The sequence below is a fragment of the Megascapheus bottae genome, chromosome 16 (assembly GCF_031878675.1).
Source record: "Megascapheus bottae isolate mThoBot1 chromosome 16, mThoBot2.hap1, whole genome shotgun sequence".
Lineage (NCBI taxonomy): Eukaryota > Metazoa > Chordata > Mammalia > Rodentia > Geomyidae > Megascapheus > Megascapheus bottae.
The window spans coordinates 22,273,123-22,286,826 of NC_143524.1; the positions used below are offsets into that span (position 1 = coordinate 22,273,123).

Here is a 13,704-nt window from a genome sequence, read left to right on the forward strand (position 1 = left end):
TTCTGAAAACTGTTTTTGTTGATGTTGAAGATACCGATTATTTCATGGGCCTAGAGTTTAGTGCTAGAAAAAAAAAATGATTGCTTTTGAAAACTGGATGTCTTGCTTCTGTTACAAAATGAGAGACATGTACCTAGTGTTGTTTTCCCTTTTTAATTTGGCTGTCAGTAAACTCAGAACTAAGTCCTATTTTTAGTAGCTATTTTTATCCTTTTGTTTCTAATATTAATCTAAGCTTTTCATGTCACTTAACCCTTTGTCTTTTAAAGCTTTCATGGCTTTATTAAATCTGCCTTTTTCATAAAATAAAAATTTTAGGCAAATGGACTACATCTCATTTATCATTAAAACCAAAACGCATTGGGAGTAAAGAGCAGCTCATAATTAAGTTGGAAGAACCATTTAAACTGAGACTGACATGGGAAAATTTAACATGTGGCACCACTGGGTATAAATAAATATAACGGATAATATTTATTTATCCCATTACCAGGTGAGGGATAATTAAAGATAAATAGGAAATCATGATTAAGTTTTAAGCTTATTTATCTTGTGTCATATGTGTTGATTAGAGTTTAATATTTATTATCTCTTGGGAATTTTTGTAATTAGCTTGTACATTGGTAGAGGAAAAAAATCCTGGGCCTTGTGAAATGGATTTGATTTCTACCAAGGGGGTGTCCTTCAGATCTGGAAGAGCAATCACAATGAAGTTTCACTGCTTTGTGATTTATGGAGACTTGAATAAATGCACATTGAGTAGGATCAGATTTCTAATGACTCTATCTTGTTTTCCCTGAGCAACTTCTCATAAACTTCTGTACTATCTTGAACAGCAAGCTGATACTATGTTCAGCTTGTTTACAGAACTATTAATAAATGTTATGTGGTAACTTCTGGAATAAGGTCAAACTACTTTTTTCTCTCTTTTGGCTGAAAACAATTTCCTGCTCAATTTGAAAACCCTGGGATTGTCCAGTTCCTGATATGTGGTGGGTATTCTGCAAAGGTACTGACTAAGAGTGAGATTCCAAATGTTAACTTTTGGGGCTCATGGTTAGAAATCTTGAGTCAATGCCTTGAGTATCAAGCTTTCATATAGGAAAGAATGAGATAACAATGTGACAAAAGTAAGTTAAAACAAAGATGGGAAGTCAGGCTGTGTTGGCTCATGCCTGTAATCCTAGCTACTCAGGGTGCTGAGACCTGAAGGATCTTAATCTGAAGCCAGATGTTGGGAAAGTTCATGAAACTTTTATCTTAAACCAATCAGCAAAAAGCCAGAAGTGGAGCTGTGGCTCAAGCAATAGAGAGGTATCCTTTATCTCTAAAGCATCTAGGCTTTGAGTTCAGTCCCCAGTACAGGAATGAAACAGGACAATAGCATATGTACATATATATATATATATATACACATATATATATGTATAAATATATAACATGGAAATGTATATTGTGTGGAAAGTAGAGATTCCTTTCTGTGCATAATCAGAATCTTGCTGATTCAAGCTGTAGCTGGTTGACTTGCTTTTCCAAAGCTTCATTAATATTATCTGATTAAACAAACTGAAAGCTTAACTACAACATGGCAGCATCTAGCACTATGCCAGAATCTCAATAGATACCTTCCTTTCTACTGTTCACATGAAGCAGTGCTGATTCACCACTTGTTTTTTTTTTTTTTCTGCAGTGCTGCGTTTGAACTCAAAGTCTTATGTTTGGTAGGCAGGTGCTCAACCACTTGAGCCATGTCCCCATTCCTTTCTGCTTTTGTTATTTTTTAAGATAAGATCTTACATTTCTGACCAGCAGCCTGACACTAGAGCCTCCTCCTCTTTCCACCTCTGGCACAGCTGGGATGACAGGAGTGTTGCCACCACACCCAGCTTTTATTGGGTGAAATGAGATCTCAGAACTTTTTGCCTAGTTGGCCTCCAACTGTCATCCTTCCAATCTTCCTCTCCCAAATGGCTAGGGTTTCAGCATGAGCCAACACACTCAGCAGCTTCATGTTTTATCACCTTCCATTACAACTTATAGCAAAGTAAGGGGATTTATGTTATTTTTCCCAAGGGCATGATCACTGGCAGAAGTAGGATTTGAACCAGATTTTTAAAAATTCTGTACCAGCTTGCACACGTGAAATGTGGCTGCAGTGAATAGTGCAGTTCAGACCTTTTCAAGCTGATGTTTCCACATAACCTGAAAGAAGCTAAGCTTGATTTTGAAGAAAGAGCCATCTATTTCCTGTTTTTAGAGTCTTGGCATTGGGCAAAATGATTTCAAATTCCACTGAGATAGCAACACTCTAAGGTCAGGCCTTTTAGTAAAAATTTCACTCCCTAATCTAACAAGCACCAAGATTGCTATCTTCTCTCAACTCCCACTAATATTGATACTTGTCAATTAATTAGAAGCAAAGCATAGAATCTATGTCAATATAGATTGTAGTCACCATTGATTGCTTCCTATGGGCTAAGAAATGTTCATGCTTTACCTTACATACCTAGTTCTCATAGCTTCTATTGAATGGGTGTTCTTTTTACCCTGAAGAAGAGAAAATTCGAGTTTTTCTTTGGAATTAAGAAACTTTCAGAGTCACTCAGCTGGTGATGCTTATTGTAATTCTGTCTTACTATGAAGTCCTGTCATGTAGGCAGAGATTTAGCCAAACCAAGCATTCCAAATCCTTCAAATTAGTTCTCTGGGCAGAAGGATGGGATACTTTCTTCTTGCATCAAAACAGGACAGTGTGGGCAGAGGTGAAAGAAGTGAGGGCTACACGTTGCTCCCCATATTTGTCTGCCCCTTAGTCATTCTCCAGTTGTCCAGATCCTTTCATTACAGCAGTTATGACTACCTGAACCTAGCTGATGAGTTTCCTTGTGACTTGCTGGTCATTGCCACTGAAATGAAAGTTCCCTGAAAGCTGGGTGAAGTTGTGGTGTCACTGCCCTATTTCCAGTTGCTGCTATAGTGCTACACAGCAGAAATATCAATAAAGCCTGATGTGTGGTCAGTGAATGAGAGTGGCACAGTAAGGATGAGGATATTCTGGTTGAAAATGAGAGGAAAGGAGAGACTATTCCTTTCATCCCCATGATACTTGACTTTAAAATACCTTGAGAACAATCATTTCTAAAAGGTAAAGAATGCCCTGATTTACCAAGATTTATAGACAGCTGTGATTATGAACTCCTTCAACAATTTGTCTGATTTTTGTCTTGGTAAATTTCAGCCTGGAATTGCATCAATTTCCCTTCCTCCCTCCCCCAGCCCGTTTTTCCTCCTCATCCACCTCCAGTGAATATACATCCTTCTGTTGACCAGCTGCACATCCGGGTTTGCAGACAGAAGCCCAGGTGGCTCTTCACTAATGGCTAATCTGTTATCTGTATGAAGATACAGTGTCTTTCCCAACTAGATTTTTGTGAAGCTGAATTGACTTTGGAGGGAGAATTCATCTATCTGAAGCATTGCCTTTTGCCTTCTATTCCTTCCCCCCCTATTTCTTTGCTACTTATGATTACATTGTTTGTATCTGTCTCTTAAAATCAACAAACCAAACGACACTCCCCCCCCAAAAATCATCTACTTAACATTCCTAATGCAAACTGTTGAGATCTTGCCTTTTTAGCCTATGCTGGGGGCCACCACAATGTTAAGAGGCTGCTTTTGAGAATGTCTTCCATCCCTTGCCTTGTCTCTCTCTCCTGTATTTCTAACTCAACATTTGAGTATTCCTAGAACACATTCACTTTAAAAGAGAATACTGATACCTTGTTTTATATGAACATTTATATACCCGGTCCCTGGCAAGGGGCTGACTTCATTGGGATATTTTATGGCTTAATACAGCTGAATGATTTATATCTCGTTTTGTCTAAGCATGTATGCTAATAAATTTAACAAATTCCCAGTACTGCCTGGTCCTTCAGTTCTTCAGGAGGTCAAAGTGAGAGGAAAATAAAGAAGTGTGTTACTTTTGCCCAAAGGATACAAATAAAATTACAACACAAAATCTCTGATTACTACAGTTAAGCTTAAATTGCATTAAAAAAATAGGAGTTCCTAGATCCAGGTAGATATCTGTAATTAGGTTATTTATCAAAAGGAACATCACAAGAGTGGCAATTCTTACCGAGCTAATTTACTGAGGATTGCTTTGGTCCTACACAATCAAACCCAACACTGAGGGAAAAATGACAATTATAAAACTGAGTGCAGTCAGGAGAGTGAAAGGAGACAAGATAAAATCCAGCCTATAAAATACATTCCATTATCTTTTATAGGTTAAAAAACACAAACGAAATATTTGGAAAGAATTTTCCAAGATGGAAAGATTTTAAAATAGGGATTTTTCCTTCCTTCCCTTCCTTCCTTCCTTCCTTCCTTCCTTCCTTCCTTCCTTCCTTCCTTCATTCCTTCCTTATTTTTTACAGGTGCAAAAGAAGTTGTTTCTTCTTTCCTTCTTGTATTTTTGCCCCTCTTCTCCCCCCCACCCCGCCCCGGTTGTTTTCAAAGTTGAATCTGGGGTCAGGAGTTCTAATTGTAACCTCAGACTGGAATTCCAGATGGTGCGCCCAGGACTGGAAGCAACTCTCAGTTCATCAATTTCATGGGCCTACGTATCTCCTCTGGCCACGGCCTGGCCTCTATCCCCACTGTGGCATTAATGCAGAACAAATTGAGACATATCCTCTACATAATTAGTTCCAGAATTTAGAAAGATTTACGGTATAATAATAGAGGCCTCGCTGCGGAATCCTTTCTCTGGGGACTCGGGGACCATCTCGCGGACGCGTCAGATCAGACAGGGTTGGCTCCAGGCACCGCCGGCTCTGGTTTTGGGGGGGAGGGTGTTGGGGAGGATACACCTCCTAATAAGTAGCCGTCAATGGGCCCAAAATCGGGTCAGAGAGGAGAGTTTGAGCCATAAATGAGGGGTTGGTCAAAGCAGATCGAGATAATTTTCGAGTGAACAGAGGACGTTTAGGAGGGGGCTATATCACAAAAGGCCCTGCCATGTTTCAAATATTATTATTAATAATAATAATTTTAGAAATGAAACTTTTGCCGACAGTGCCGGGCTGGGAACCATCTTAAGCGTCCGCCCAGCGGCGGCGGGGTAGATGGACAGAGTGGTTGTGTTGGAGACGGCTGGGAGGAGAGAAGAAGCTGTTGGGGATTTGTCCTGCCCTCGGGGATCCTGGCGCGGGCTGGTTGGAGAAGCGCCTTTTCCTCCCGGCGTGGAGGAGATGGTCCGGAGACGCTGGGCTCCGTAGCCCCAATGGCAGGCCAGTGGCCTCCGCCCTTGACAGACCCTCGCGTGTTTATTCAGCCGTCTGCGGCAGGCAGCGGGGAGCGCGGCCGGGAGTGCGCGCTGGTCCCTGGAGCCACTGGCTCTGCCAGATGCAGTTGAGAGTACTGGGGTGAAAGTAGAGGGGGTGGGGTGGGGTGAGACGATAGAGGCCCCTTCCAAGCACCTAGATGAAATGTTCTCTTCTATTGCGGTAATTATGCACCTTCTAGGCTGGGATGTTTTTATTTTACCAATGTGGACTTTCCCGTTCGTTCTTCTCCACTAATTCTACAAGACCAGAGGACAGGATTCAAGACACCTCGGAAAACTGGACCTGGGTTTCAGCTCTGCCTTGCTATGTGTCCTTGAAAAGTAACAAGCAAAAAAAAAAAACAATGCATAACCCAGCCCAGCACTTCAATCTAACCTACAGCATCCGTAGAGCCCCAAGAGGGCCCTACTTGGAGAAATGGAGGCTCCGAAGGGCTACAGAAAGAGTGCGAGATTGCACAGCTGTTGATGGCTGGAGGGAGCTGAAACTGTATTCACAAGCCGCCAGTCCCTGGCTCTTAACCTCTGCTTCCCACGCCTCGCCTCGCCGTTCCCTGTTCTGGACTTCAGTTTCAATGGCGATTAGGACCTATATCCTCTGCTAAGGGGCCTGGGCTGCCCGGGCGGGAAAGTGGCGAGTGGAGCGTCCTGCCCTCGCAGCCTTCATCTTTCTGGGATCTCCGAGGGCCCGGGGGCTGAAGGAGTTGCAGGGTGGGTGAGCTGTACGCCCGCGTCCTAGCTTGGTTGCAGGTCTCTGCCACGCGCGCAGGCCAGCAGACTCCAAAACCCAGGGGAAGGCGGCGGAGTGGAAAGAACGCGGCGCCGGGGACCCTGGAAGCGTATAGATTTTCCGGAGTTCGTTTTAGGGTGGGGAAAAAGAGAAGACATAGGACAGGGGGTGCCAAGGGTAGTCCTGTCAGGCCAAGAGGGCCCTGGACCGCGGCGGGAGGGCACGGGGGGTGGGGTGGGGGAGGGTGGGCGGCTGGAAACTTTCAGCACTCATTTCTCCGCCCCGAGGGCTTCCGGGAGCTCCTCCCACTATGGGGTGGGGTGAAATCGGGGCGAGCTGGGGTGGGGGGGAGACACCCTGAATTTGAAATGAAAATCTCCTCTTCAACTATAGGAAACACACCAATGGCGGAGGAGAGTCCTAAACTGCCAATAGCCCTTCTCCGCTCATCCACTTTGGAATACGATCTCCAAGGCAAAAACAAAAAACAAAAAACAAAAACAAAAAACGAAAAACAAAAACCGATTTTGTACAATGCGAAGTCAGTCGAGGTTTGTGTTTGCTCTGCCTGAGATCCCCGAAGCACGCGCGCCCACCTCGCTCCTCAGCACGGCCCGGCCCCCGCGCCCGGGAAAGCCCAACAATCGCTGCCTTTTCGTTTGAGAATGACATGTGCTTGAGTCCTAACTAAGAAAACGATTTCCAAGCAGAAATAAGACATGGGAAAGGGTATGGAAGAAGGGGGTTAGGGGTCCCTGGGGGGGACAATTTGGCTTTGACAAGTTTAATATTAAATGACCACTCTCCACCAAAACAACTAGTGTTAAATGCTTGTGCCTCTATGTGCCAAGCTCTGTCTGCGGGTTTAGGGCCGGGCATACCTGAGAGGAGTGGGCAGCTTGGGGCAGGGGGCCCTGTCCCCCTTCTCTCTCTCTCATTAAATAATAATAAAAAGTCCTGAGCGAAGTCCAGAACTAAATCAGCGCTGTGATCTCTATCCACGGGGGTGACATTCGCAACCTTTCACCCTGCAGTCTTCCCCTACAGGGCGAGCAATCCCTAGACGGGGCGAGGCACGGTACTTTGCTTCCGCCACTCGAATTCAGGGTGACTGTATTTACACCATGCACAGAAACCAAAGTACAACAAATGGGAATTAGAGCGAGGTCTTTGGGGTGTTGCTTTTATTTATAAAACAGCAGTTGCCTCCACTGTAGCTTTGCGTCCTTAGGCTTGGCTAGAAAGTTGCCCCCTCCCCAGCCAGCCTCGCGTCCTGGCTGCCGTCGGCCTCTTCCTGCCCCGCGCGCCTGGCTCTCCCGGACTCCGCCGTCGCCGCTCCGGGCCGATTCCACGCGCGCTGAGACGCGCTTGGTGCCAGACCCCCGGCTCTTCTCCTCCGCCTCCAGGCTGCGTGTCTGAAAGATCCGACTACCTTAGAAGAACCAACCGGTCCACAAAAGCGACCTCCAAAACACCTGCTCGGAACAGCCGCTACGTGGAGGGAGGAGTTCCTTTTGCGTGGCGCCCCACGTTTCCCGAGGTGTGAACTTGCTTGCTGGCTGGGGCTCCAGGGAGCTCCCCCAGCCCCGCCGCCCCAGAGCCCAGCCCGCGACGCGTCTCCAGAATCAAAGGGGAGCGAAGGAAAGCCGGGTGTGGCGCACGGCGCCGGAGCCACACTCCCGCCGCCCCCCGTGCGCCCGAACGCTGGAGCGGGACCCAACGCCGGCTTTTCCCGACGGCTTTCCTTCCCCCTTAAACTTGCGATTGAATCATAGAATAGAAATGGATAGAGAGGAGAATTAACTGCTGCCTCCAACCCCAGTTTTAGGGAGACCCCAACCACCTTCCACTGGGACCAAATCCCAACCAACTAGCAGGCAGCCGAAAAGCCTTCCCGCTTGCACCACTGACGCCATGGCTCCTGGCCACCCAAACGCCCGGGCACCGATCTGTCTCCAAGAAACACAGTTTAAGCCTTTAGAACTGTTGGACTCGGGGGCGCCGAGGGACCCGTCAGCTCGAGGAACCTCGAGAGTTGTCAGCGCTTGGCTGAAGTCCCCGCCCTCGTGGAGTCCACCTGCCCCTCCCTCCAGCCCGCCCTCTCCGTCTAACCACCCCGTCTCTTCCCCCCCACCTCGTCCCGGGGCCGAGGGGGGGGCGCCCCGTTTACCTGGAGGGGCTTGCTGGGGCCGCTAGGCGCCCACACTCCCGAAGGCCCCAAGGGGCGGTGGGGGGGGGCTGCGCCATCCAGGCCCGTGGAGAGCGCGTGGCAGGCCGGGGAGGAGGGCGTCTGGAGGAGAGGGACGTGGCTTCAGGCCCGCCCCCCACCCCCGCGGCGTGGACGCCCCAGAAGAGCCAGCGGTGCCCCGCAGGGCTAGGGCCGCTGTGTGAATGGAGCGGCCGAGCCTGCAGGCTCCTCCTCCTTCCCCACAGCCTGCCCCTCTTATTTGAGCTTTGAGAAGCTGGGGGCAGCCAGGCAGCTGGGGTAAGGAGTTCAAGGCAGCGCCCACACCCGGGGGCTCTCCGCGCCCCGATCGCCTGTCCGCTCCCCCCTTTCCCGTCCTTCCTCCCACTCTTTTACTCACCCACCCACCCACCAATCCACCACCCAGAGCCGGGACGGCAGCCCAGGAACCCGGGTCCCGCCGCCGCCTCCTCGCTGAATCCCGGATTTCCTCCTCCAGCCAGGGCCAGCTTCCACGTGCGCCCCGAACCGGCGTCCCCGCACGCGCTCCACTTGGAACCCGGGTGCCTCCAGCATCCGGATCAGCGGAGGGGTCGAGGCCCGGGCTGCCTCCCCACCAAGTTAGGCTCGGCCGAGTCCTACGTCCAGCGTCCGCCAGGTCGGAGGAGCCGCAGGCTGTCGGGGTCTGAGCCGCCGCGAATGGGCTCCGACGTGCGGGACCTGAACGCGCTGCTGCCCGCCGTCCCCTCGCTGGGAGGCGGCGGCGGCTGCGCACTGCCCGTCAGCGGCGCGGCTCAATGGGCACCGGTGCTGGACTTCGCGCCCCCGGGGGCTTCGGCTTACGGTTCCCTGGGTGGCCCGGCCCCACCGTCGGCTCCGCCGCCACCACCGCCACCGCCGCCGCCCCACTCCTTCATCAAACAGGAGCCGAGCTGGGGCGGCGCGGAGCCGCACGAGGAGCAGTGCTTGAGCGCCTTCACCGTCCATTTCTCTGGCCAGTTCACAGGCACCGCCGGAGCCTGTCGCTACGGCCCCTTCGGCCCGCCCCCGCCCAGCCAGGCGTCCTCCGGCCAGGCCAGGATGTTCCCCAACGCGCCCTACCTGCCCAGCTGCCTGGAGAGCCAGCCGGCTATCCGCAACCAGGGTGAGTCCCCCGGGGAGCGCCCCCCGCGGCCTCTCTCCGCCCCCCAATACTTCTCCGCGGGCTCCCCCAAAGCCAGGACAGTAGTGGGAGCGGCCTCGGGCAAGTGTGCACGCAGGTATGGACTCCCGATGCCTCCCTCACCCCCGCAGAGAGAAACAGGGGTGGTGGTGGAGGGGAACCCGGAGCGTTCGCACGAGCCGGGAGGCCATCTGGGCCCCTCGGAGCCTGGCAATTCTGGGACAAGACGAAGCTTCGGAGTCTAGCTGTGCCTTGGGAACGAAGAGGTCTTATGGCTCGGGGCGCCACCAAAGCTGTCACCAGGCATTGAGCTTTGTTGATCTCTAGGCCTCAGATTCTGACGGGCCCCAGGACGAAGGGGATGGACGCCCCCCCACCCCGTGCTTCTTCTACTGGGATTATCCAAGTCCTTCGTCAGGTGTGGGGGTCTCGAGCACTCTATAAGTACTGGGCAACAGGCACCACACCCAGTCAATGAATGGGCCGCTATCTAGATCTGTGTCTCTTGAGCATGGTAAAATAGTGGTACTCTCGCCAGGACTTCAACAAGGCGCCAGACACGCAGGCAACTGGGGTGGAAGAGAACCCGGCTTATCCGATTACAAAAGATGTGGGATCTGGTCCTGTCACAAGCAGTCTGGTGAGGCCCGAGCATCGGCCTGTCTAGCGTCTAGCGAGGTTCCTGGTAGTGTCAATGTGAGCTCCGACTGGGAAGATTTTTGTAGGACCTGGGGCGGGGGGGGGGGGGGGAAGCGTCTGAACAAGAACAGATTTGTTGGTGATCCTCAGTGATTGCCTCCCCAGCCTCTCAGCAGAGCCAGCGGGGACCCTCCCATACTGGGCCGAGCCACTGGAGTTAGATCTTTTAGTTTTCCTCATTGGAATCGTTTGATTTGGAGAACCTAAACTCGTTGGGTATAATTCGATATTTTAGGAAATGGTTTGCCGATGTTTTTCCTGGAGGGGAAAAAAACAATTCGTGCTGGCCGAAGGAAGGGGGTGTTTCTGACTTGCGTGGGAATGGGAGAAACAATGTGTCACCACTGCCAAGGTGCCCTAAACTTCCTAAACGCCCAAAAGGTTCGGTTCTCCCCAGTCGGCTCCCGGGCTTCCTAAATGGGTGTCTCGAAGCCAGTCCTCCTGTGTAGTCCAAGAGCGGAGCACCTGGTCCTAGCGGAGCCCTAGTGAAACCGAAACCGCCCCCTTCATCCAAGTAGGGGGAACAGGGGCAAAGGCATTCTGCGATTCGAGTGTTGTGCTTGTTGGAACAGCGTGGAGTCGATCCGCAGCCACTTCTTTTTAACAAGCAGCTGTTAACTTGGCGAATCTCCAGGTTCCTTTGCTCTTTTTGTAAAAGGAGAGCTAAGATGAGCAACCTGGAGGCTGGGTCCCGACAAAAGTTAATAGCTATAGGCGAGAAAGTTTGACTTTCCTAAGGCTCAGGGCAAAGGGCTGCTCATCAAAACGTTACCCACTGGGAAACTGAGCCACGCAGGTGTGTGATATGAGACTGTGTGGAGGAGTGGTATTCAGAGAGGCCAGGAGCTATCCCATCCAGTCCTCCGGGGTGCAAAATCCCAGTGCACATGGTGCACTCGTATTTTATTTAAGTTCAATTTAAGTACCTTTGGTACTTTTGAAACCTGGACTCTGACTTTAGGATAGGCTCCTATGTTCAGCATTCTGCAGGGGAAGTCTAGGATCTTAATTCCACTGTGTGTGTGTGTGTGTGTGTTGCAGTTTAGAGACTTAAATCCCACGGACACTTCTGGGAAAACTCGAGTCCTCTCAAGTACACAGGCCAGACTGCTCTAGAACAAAAAAATCACTTGGGAACCAGCCAAAGCCCAGTATGGTCAGGTGAAGACATGTCACCCTCCCTGCCCATATGGAAAACTCTGTGGAGAGACATTCCCAGACTAGCACCTTATCCTGGAAACCTGTTCCTACCCTTAGCCTTGGTTTTCCCTCCTAATCAAAACAAGGAGGGGGAAGGGGAGGTGGTCTCTGCATCTATTCCTGTGGATTCATTTGGTGGTTAGGAGCAGGGATTTATCTGGTGTTTAGATGCCATTCTAGTCCCTATTGGTGTGTGTGTGTGTGTGTGTGTGTGTGTGTGTGCACGCACACGCATGCACACCCTGGACCTGGGCTTTGCAAGCTTTCTTTCTCTTTCTTTCTTTCTTTCTTTCTTTCTTTCTTTCTTTCTTTCTTTCTTTTTCCTTTTGCTTAAGGCTAGCACTCCACCACTTGAGCCACAGCTCCACTTCCCGCTTTTTGGTGGTTAATTGGGGATAAGAGACTCGTGGACTTTCCTGCACTCTCTGGCTTTGAGCCACAAGCCTCAGATCTCAGCCTCTTGTGTAGCTAGGATGACAGGTGCGGGCCTCCAGTGCCCAGTCCACAGGTAGGGTTTTAAAGTGGATGGTTCTTCCACACATTCCAACAAAATCCTTTGATTTGGGGTTCCTCTGGCTCTCTTTCCAGGAATCCAGGCTTGGTTGGAGACTTGAGCTGACAACAGCTAAGGCATCATCCTGACTATGGCTGTCAGCACACCAAGCCCAGTCTCCAGGCTGTCTGTCCTCCACAGCAGGTCCCCAGGCAAGGACACTTTCTAGTGCCCACCCACCCCTTCCAACATTTCTTACAGGCAAAATAAATATAGTTGGCAGTCCATCTAGCTTCTATTTTGTGCCAGGTACTGGTGACTGAATGTGAATTAAGACAGTTAGTCTCAGGCACTTTTGAAAGAATCTCACAGCCTCATGCTGAAGGAACTTTCTTTTGTACAAGGAAGAAAAATTCGGGCACTCACAGATTAGGTGTACAAGCCATCTCCCAGGTTGTGGCAGAGCTGGAATCTGAACCCACACTGTTTACTGTGTCTCTGTATGAATCTGGAGGAGACTGTGTTGCTGGTTGGATGGTTTCTGGGAGCAGAAGTGGGGTAAGGACTTCCCTAGCCCTGGCTGGAATACAAGGTTTAGGAAGGGTACCAAGACAGACAAGGCTGCTAGCCAGTCAGTTCCTGCTTTGCCATAGCCGGGCTGGTAAGCCAAGGCTTAGTGCAAGGGTAGGCCTTGGATTACTTGGGCTATCCCAGGGTCAGGTGGGGCGACAAGCTGAACCTGAGGGCCAAAGGCGCCCCCTTTGGTCACATAGAAGAGGGCATTTCGTTGGGGGAGATTGCCTCTTATCCCACCTCAGCTACAGTTATCATTTTCAGCCTTCTGAGCACAATCACCCATTCTACCTCAATCTATCCATTGTCCCCTCTACTCCTCCAGGGCCAGCTAGGCCAAGTCCAGGCGATTCCCGGGGTTCCTTGGCAGCCATGGGTGGGGCAGGGAGGCTTCGAGCCGCTCTCGCTTCTTCTTTGCAGTCAAGGTTGCACTCCCCTCTCCGACTAGCACTAACCGTGGGAAAGGCGCTACCTTGGCTGCCAGGCCCTCCAGCTCCAAGGCCTATACAAGGAGCCTTGGAACACGCAGCTCCTTCCAGCCAGCAGCGGAGCCTCCCCCGGCTCCCGCCTCCACGCTCGGGGCCAGGCTCCGCTCTGGGGCCCCGGGGACAGTGTGCCTCTAATCAGCCCCGTGTTTGATAAGCCTGTAATTAAAGGAACCCTCAGTCCGCCGGCGGTTTTCATCACTGCCCTTCCGGGGAGACCTGAGGGACAGCGGGCTCGAGGGCGGCTTGTCGTGAGCCGGGCGCTAGGGTGCCTCGTGGGGCGTCGGTATCCTTAGGAGCCCACGTCGCGTGGATCGCAGCCCGGGCTGGCAGGCCAGCACGCACGCCAGGCATCCTCGAGCAGCCGCCGCCCCATCCCTGCACCGGGGCTGAACTCAGTGCCCGCTCTTCCGCTCGAAAATGGAGAAGGGTTCGTTTCGAGAAAATTTCTTTTGTTTCTCCTCCTGTCCCTCTTGATTCAGAAGATGCCTCCTGCGACGGTCGATTCTTCCTCGGGGCGACGCTGGGTGTCTGGGCTCCAATTTCGTTTGGAAGCTCATTCTCAGGTCTCCAGCCGGGCCGGGCTTCCACTTCCAAAAGGAAGCCGCTGCGTGCGCACCCATGCCCGAGAACTAGCGGGGCGGGGGGTTATCTTTGCCCACTCACCAGGCCAGAAGTGGAGGCTTTCTAGGGAGGGTCACGCCAATTTCAAAAACAAACCAACAACCCTCCATCGCTTCCCAACACCCATCTGCGACCGGAGCGCGGGGCCTGCGCGTGACCTGTGCAGTCCAGGCGCTCACAACTTAGTACGTTTCTTTCCC

General features: G+C 51.1%; 1 protein-coding gene and 1 long non-coding RNA gene across 11 annotated transcripts in view; one reads left to right on the plus strand and one right to left on the minus strand.

Annotated features, from left to right (window-relative positions):
* The window catches only part of Wt1 (WT1 transcription factor), a 148,013-nt gene that overhangs the window by 91,320 nt on the left and 42,989 nt on the right, over positions 1–13,704 (plus strand). For 3 of the 10 annotated variants that reach the window (XM_090347936.1, XM_090347938.1, XM_090347941.1), the window contains exon 1: positions 8,779–9,412. In XM_090347936.1, coding sequence (XP_090204062.1) covers positions 8,968–9,412 — 445 coding nt within the window. In that variant the 5' untranslated portion in view covers positions 8,779–8,967. Of the gene's footprint in view, positions 1–8,567; positions 9,413–9,900; positions 10,071–13,126; positions 13,311–13,704 lie in introns of those variants that run through there. The other 7 variants (XM_090347932.1, XM_090347933.1, XM_090347940.1 and 4 more) reach the window with 7 other exon arrangements.
* Positions 7,260–8,500, minus strand: LOC150053011 (uncharacterized). The gene is made up of 2 exons (XR_016538060.1): positions 8,254–8,500; positions 7,260–7,498 (listed from the first exon to the last, which is right to left on the minus strand). It is a non-coding gene; the product is annotated as an uncharacterized LOC150053011 (long non-coding RNA).